Raw genomic sequence first — 7,277 nt, forward strand, 5'->3', positions numbered from 1 at the left:
TGAGGGGAGAATGAAAATATATGTCAGTGCAATCCATCTAATCATTTTCGAGACATCACTCAAAACAACAAATGTTAATGATGGTGCAATAGGAAAAGTCAGAGGTAAGTAATTAGGATACATCGTTTGGCACCATGAATGAATGAATGAATTTAGCAAAGTACAGCACATTATTTAAACTGTGATAAGTAGTCAAAAACCTCATAAGGCCTTATAAATGCACAGTATGTAATTTCTGCTGCTCGGGGAGTTCACATCAGATAGAGTGCATTCCTAATAACTGATAAATGATATGATCATATACACTTTATATAAATTTAACTTTATATACAAATATCTTTAAAAGCAATAAATTACATAAAATAAATTCATATAATGCATGTAAAGTATAAAGTAATAAAAACAATACTGTTAACTTGTGTAGTACTGTTGCACTACAGACTATTGTACAACATGTCTATGTATGGGTTTAAGTTTTCTTTTTTTGTTTTCATTAAAAATGTTACTATCTTTGCACCTTATCTGACATGTGCGTCTGCTGGAGGGAGTTTTCTTTTTTTTGCAACCTTCAGCCAGTTATTCAGTTTGTCAGTGTGCATGTCAATATGCTTTTGCAATACGGGGAACAGATTAAACAATGTGAGACACAGACTCAGACATGTACAGAGGGAATCAGGTGAATAATTAATTACAGATTTGACGTCATGACCCCAGTGTGACTTTATTAATGATGTCCACGGACGGCCTGTCAGACACACACAGGTACTGTTGTCCAGTTGACTCTTTTTTGCACAGATCAGTAATTCTCAAGATGGACTGCCCTAGTGACAACGCAGCCCCCCTGTCTACTGTTGCTCGAGACATCTGCCCTTTCCCAAACTACAACCCCAGTCCTCTTTTCGTCAACATGCTGTCCATCAACTCTTCAGCTCACCTGAGGAACCACTACACAGCAGTGCAGTCCTCACTTACTCCCAAGCAGCTGGAGGACTTCACCCAGGGCCTGAGGAGCACTTTTGGCAGGGAGGGCAAGGTCACTTTTGGTGGGGTGGGGGTAGTGGCCCTGTCCCTGGCTGTGCTGTTTGACACCCTTGCAAAACAGGCAAGAGGAGAGTGGGTGTCAGAGTCAGAGCCCATTCCAGGTTTATTTTACAAAGACCTGAGAGGGTACTACCCACCACATGTCTACACGGTCAGCAAGTACCTGAGGCTGGTACCCCACATTGCTAACAACCCCACCAGGATGAGAGAGGAGACAGCGAGGTAGGTACTGCACTGTGGATTTGTGTTCATGTGCCCTACAGAATCAGTTGACTATATGTACTATATGTCAGCTTGTGTGTGATTGTATTGTCTCTTCATGTCACCAAGGTACATCAAGCAGTTAACAATTGATGACCAGTCTCTGGACAATCTGGGAGAAAACCACACGGCACCGATAACGGAAGACATCACAATACTAAACTCAATTCTGGTAAAGTGGTTTACAAGCAGTCTGAAGCTTCATCTGCTCCGCATTAAAAACGCTACGGCCGATGAGTTGGTCATGTCTACTGGAAGACTACCAGCTGTCATTATCTTTAACCTGAACTGTAATGCAGAGGCAGCTGACAAAGAATTTTTGGCTGAAGTAAAGAAATCTGACAGCCACATCCAAGAAACTTTTAGAAGATATATGTCAAACATAGGAAAGACATATCTGCTCCAGGTTGCCGAACTAGAATGGGTAAATGCCATATTCGACCTCTCGTGTGCAATTGGAAATATGGATGATTTATTGATTGCCCAGAGACAGGATTTTGACCTGAAAGCCAATGCACTCAAAAATGGGCAGAATACACTGTAAAAAAAATCTGTGTATTTTACGGTAAAATACTGGCAGCTGTGGCTGTCAGAACTTTACCGTTAAAAATATGGTGACCATGTTTAAGACATTATGGTATGCTTTTAGGAACTGTAAATTTCAAGGTTGAAAATGGTTTAATTTACAGTAAATTACTATAAAAAAACAGATGTATCATAAACCTATTTACAATAAGTTGCTGTAAAAATAACAGCTATAATATTAAATATTACGGTAAACTACAGTAATTAATATAGTGACCTGAAGAAACACCTGTGACCATAATAATTTCATAATCAACCACTAAAAACTAATAAAAAATACTGATTTGTTTTTTCTAAAGGAGGAAATTAAAAAAATAAAAAACATTTCTTTACCTCTGAAGGAACTCAAGTGTGGAGCTCAGATCCACGGGATAATAGATATTGAGGCAGTAGTAGGTTCCAAACATCAAACAGATGGCATGAAGTTGGGGATGTGGTCATTCACAACCTTTCCATCTACACTCAACATGAACTGTCTTGAGGCATAGCAGGAGGTTCCTGCAAAGAACATACAGATGGAATAGCAGACCAGCCATTACCATCCAAAAGCTGTCTTACCAAACTTGCTAGGTTTTGAAGCAGCACTTTAAAACATGACAGTGCATTTCATGTAATACTTCCTAACCTTAGGCTCCTTCAGTGAAACTGATTATCAACACTTACCACATACAGTGATGCATGGTGTTACAGGCAAGCTTTCCACTTGTACTTCCTTTGCCAGACATGTTTGTTTAACATAGTGGAAGAGGTTCTCTTCTTTTTCATCGAAGTAGGACAGAAGGAGCACCATGTCCTTGACATCTTCTGAGCAGCCCTCCAACTGTCCTCTCAGAATTTCCAGCTTTGTGACAGCCTGAAGAACTCTTTTGTTCTTGTCTGCACAAATAGTTCTCATGAAGTCCAGAAGTCGTTTTCCCTTTTTTTCTACAGTTTTTAGCAGTGAAGTAAGTAGAACAAACTCACGTTTCTAAGAAAAAGATCACTGAAATTTTCAGATATGTCCAAATCGGCTTCCTCTGTGCCTGTCACTGGACCTGCATCATAGTGAGAGACAAAGTCACCTGACTCAGGTGGCGCAGATGATGACGGATGAGAAGCAGATTCTCTGTACACGTCACTCATACTGCTGTTGGTAAAACCTCCTTGCTTCCGGGACATATGCACGGTATATGAAGACTTGACCTGGAAGTCAACACAAACGTGCAAAAAAGACAGCGTTAAATTTAACCTGACTTTATATAGCAGACCTATGTATCGGTATTGACGTTATTACAAACCTTCAAGAAAGCTTTGTTTACTATCAGACTGAAACAAATTCTTAGACATGCAGACAACTCTTAAGAAGATCATTTTACTTAGATGCTCTTGAATCGCGTTGTGCCATCACGAACTGATCCCCACAGAAACAAAAAACCAACTGCCTGGCCGCGGAGAGCTGCCACTTGGTGAAATTACCACAACAAAGTTTGAATTCCATGACCCTGACAGTAGAAACTGTACTCTACTGCGCGTGTCTCTTTCTCCACTGCGCGTGTCACTGACTCTGTCACTGGTTGGCAAGCCTCACAGGTACAGCAGGTACTACCCCCCCTCCCCCCACCAGTCAACTGAGAGCAGAGTGCACACAATATTCTCCACATGCTCTTCAGTCACAGCAGGCCTGTTTTAAGGATTATAATGTTGAAAATAAAAGCAGCTTTACATTTATCACACAGTTGACTTCAAAATAAGACACCTAATGCGACATAACTCTTCCCAAGTACAGTTGATATTCAAAGAATTTCTATTCCGTCTGCTGAATTACATTTCCCATCTTTTCTTGACTCTACAATTATGGGTACATACCATGTCCATGGGTTGTATTTATCAATTTGACTAAATATTCATTTCAAGCAATGACCAATTTTATATTGGGTGATATTTCTTTCTTTTAGTACAGAAAGTTAACAAGTTCATTAATTTATTTAACAAATCATAAACTGGAATTTGCAGTTTTTGCGCTGTCCGATTTCATACATTTCAAGTTTGCTCTTCAAAATTAACCCTAGAAGACATGTTTGTGTATATTATTTTCAGCATTATTTGTTCAAAATAATCATTAAAACATGATAAAGGTGTTTTCTGAATCCTTAATAAACAAAATTATTCACTTTGTGTGTGTCCGAGAAATCTGTCAACTTTGTTACCCATTGATATAACCCCTATAAATCAGCAATGGTTTGTCCAAATTCAAATATGCAACAATGTGTGATGCCACACCCTTTTTGGCAGGAATTCTGTAGACAGTGCGGTAAGTTTCAACTCCTCATCTTCAATATTTCATCAAAATGATTGTCTGCATATGGAGTGGATTAATTGTTCATCAACTATGTTATCAACATTTTCTTGTGTATTTACCTTAGATTTTATAATCAACAAAATGTAAATGAAGTATATAGAAATATGAGTTGATCAAGGTCATATGATGACATGTTTATGGTTTGTAAGGCCTAAAATGGAGGAAATGTCAACTATGTTACCTGTCAACTATGTTACCCATCAAGTGTAACACAGTTGACAGGAAATAACACGGTTGACAATGTTGTCAGGGTTTACTGGGTTTATGCTTATTAAGTCTGTTGATTAAAAAACTTGATTAAATTGTTACTACACAGAAATTAAATTATTATAAAAATGTAATAAGGTAGTAATTACATTAATGCATGATTTGAGTGATACTTATCAGGGAAGAAATCAGCTGATCTGAAACCATTTACTATTGTTATTAAAATTACATACATGACTGGAAGTGTAATTACATAGTAATTAGGGTACATGTTGCAACCCAGTCTCATCTACCGGATCCTCTGTGCACTTAACTTCCTGTGTGGTGCAATCTCATTGATGGGTTTTGGCGCGTCATGGCCCCACGAAGAAGAAGAAAATTAGAAGAAGAAGAAGAAAGAAACGAGGGAATAGAAGCAGGAAAAGGTAAACAAGGAGGAAAAGGAAGCGTGGAAAAATAACTTGACCAAGCTAAACAAATGAATCACCTTGACCCCGACGATGCCATATTCCTGGTTGATGCGTTCCTGGATGAGAGCAAGGTAAATAACATTATCTCACTATTACTAATACTATTACTAATTACATGCTAATTACAAGGTCTAAGACCATAATAGACTCTGAGGTTTAGCAGGGAAGAAGAATCAAGGTGCATGTCTTTATTCAAATGCAAGCTATAGTGCTGAGCTGAGTTTACACGTTAGAGCCAGTGAGAGATTCATTCAATATTCTGTCAAAATGTTTCACTATCTTTTCTTTTTTTTTTATGTAGAAAGGGTTTTCTAGATCTGTCAGTACAGTACAGGACCACAACCATTAGACTGATTTCTTACAATGTAATATTCAATTCAATTCAATTCAGTTTTATTTGTATAGCGCCAATTCATAACAGAAGTTATCTCAGGACACTTTTCAAATAGAGTAGGTCTAGACCAAACTCTTTAACATTATTTACAGAGACCCAACAGTACCACCATGAGCAAGCACTTGGCGACAAGGGCAAGGAAAAACTGCCTGTTAAAAGGCAGAAACCTAGGACAGATTCTTCAAGGTGGGTGGTCGTCTGTCTCGACCAGTTGGGGTGAGAGAGAGAGAGAGAGAGAGACAGAGACAGACAGACAGACAGACAGACGCACAGCAACAACAGTAGCAACAACTAAACTAATAGTTATTAGTATATGAACATGACAACAGCAACAATGGGGGACAATGAGCAGTGACAACAGCAACAACAGTAATCGTAGCTATAATAATACTATAATAATACTTATAATAATAATAATAACAACACTAATATCTGATATTGGCAAGGGCAGTCAAGCAGGACCATGGCAGGAGGCTCCACCAGGATCCATGAGAACCTGCGAGACGAGAAAGCACCACAACTCCGGGGAAGAAGTGAAGTTAGTAACATGCATTAATGGAACATGAATGAGTGCAGAAAGAGAGAGGAAGGGAGGAGCTCAGTGCACCATGGGAAATCCCCTGATAGTCTAGGCCTATAGCAGCATAACTAAGGGATGGTTCAGGACTCACCTGATCCCTAACATAGCCCTAACTAGAAGCTTTATCAAAGAGGAATGTCTTAAGCCTACTCTTAAATGTGGTATTAATTAATTATAACATTGGTTTTATAATGAGATGTTTGTAGGTGGCAATAACCTTGGTGGGTGGTGGTTTATTCTGTGGCTCAATTATTTATTTAGGTGGATCAGCATGGACACACAAAAGGAGGGTCAAAAAAATCCACAAAGCCACGTGTTTGGCTTGATGAGGACAAAGATGGTCAACCTCTGCCAAAAAGATGTAGAGCTGGGGAGAAACGAAAGCGAGATTCAGCCACTGGTTGGTTTTTTGTTTGTTTTTTCATCAGTAGTTGCATTCATTATTCACTGAGCAAGTTCTAAATGGACATTCATATTTTTGCAGTTTCTTCAGCAAGCGTAACACCCTCCTGTGCTCCGTCTACCGACACAACTGGAGAAACTGTGACCATCGAAAATTTAGTTTGTTTGTTTTTTCCTTTTTTTCCCCTTAATACTTGTTTCCTCATTTGTTATGTGGTAATTACCCAGATTTACCATTGCCTTCTTCCCTTTTCATTTTCAGACTCCCTCATTCAAGATGTCCAAGACCCCTTGGGAAGTGGTGCTGAACAACCTCTCCCCTCACACTGGAGGAACAAGCAAATTGGACAGTGATGAGGCCCTTCATGGTGAAAAATATGTTGTCATCTGAGAAGCCCAAGGAGGGGGTTTGCCATCATTGTGGACCCAAGGCTGCAGTAGTGATGTGTAGGGACTGTTTACCGCGATCACTCTACTGCACAGCCTGTGACCTTTCCACACATGAGGCCCTGGTGCTTCATAACAGAGTATCCACGGTGGAGGGGTTCTTCAGACACCTACCGCCATCCACTTTTGTTCAGCAGCATGAGCGAGGGAAATTCTCCTATCATGAAAATGGTAGTTTTTAAGTCTCAGGTTATATAGGCTGTTTTACATTTTACACAAACCCTGGTTTACTCCAACAAACATGCTGGATGAAGTTTTGGTTTCATGTACTCTAATATGTAAACTAATTCTGCTTTTTAGATTGCATGTTACCAATTGTTCCTCCCTGCTGCGACTGCTCCACTGGGCAAACACGCTTTTCCAAGGGAAAGCCAGTTATTTTAATTGGAATGAATGGTAACATTTTTTTTTGTTGTTTTTTGTTTCTTGTGAACAAGAAAAAAAAAAATTATTGTTTTTCTCTGAAATTTCAGGAAGATACAACCTCTTCCTTCCATCAGTAAACTGCTCCTGTGGAAAAACCTTGCCAGTGACCATAAGTGATCTGGTTGA

General features: G+C 39.2%; 1 protein-coding gene across 1 annotated transcript; it reads left to right on the plus strand.

The window, feature by feature from the left end:
* The first annotated feature begins 738 nt into the window (after nt 1–738).
* Nucleotides 739–4,039, plus strand: LOC127368175 (uncharacterized). The gene is made up of 2 exons (XM_051408709.1): nt 739–1,263; nt 1,372–4,039. The coding sequence occupies exons 1-2, from the start codon at nt 812–814 to the stop codon at nt 1,844–1,846; spliced, it is 927 nt and encodes a 308-aa protein (XP_051264669.1). The 5' UTR covers nt 739–811; the 3' UTR covers nt 1,847–4,039.
* The last annotated feature ends 3,238 nt before the right edge of the window (nt 4,040–7,277 follow it).

The sequence above is a fragment of the Dicentrarchus labrax genome, unplaced genomic scaffold (genome assembly GCF_905237075.1).
Source record: "Dicentrarchus labrax unplaced genomic scaffold, dlabrax2021, whole genome shotgun sequence".
NCBI classification, from domain to species: domain Eukaryota; kingdom Metazoa; phylum Chordata; class Actinopteri; family Moronidae; genus Dicentrarchus; species Dicentrarchus labrax.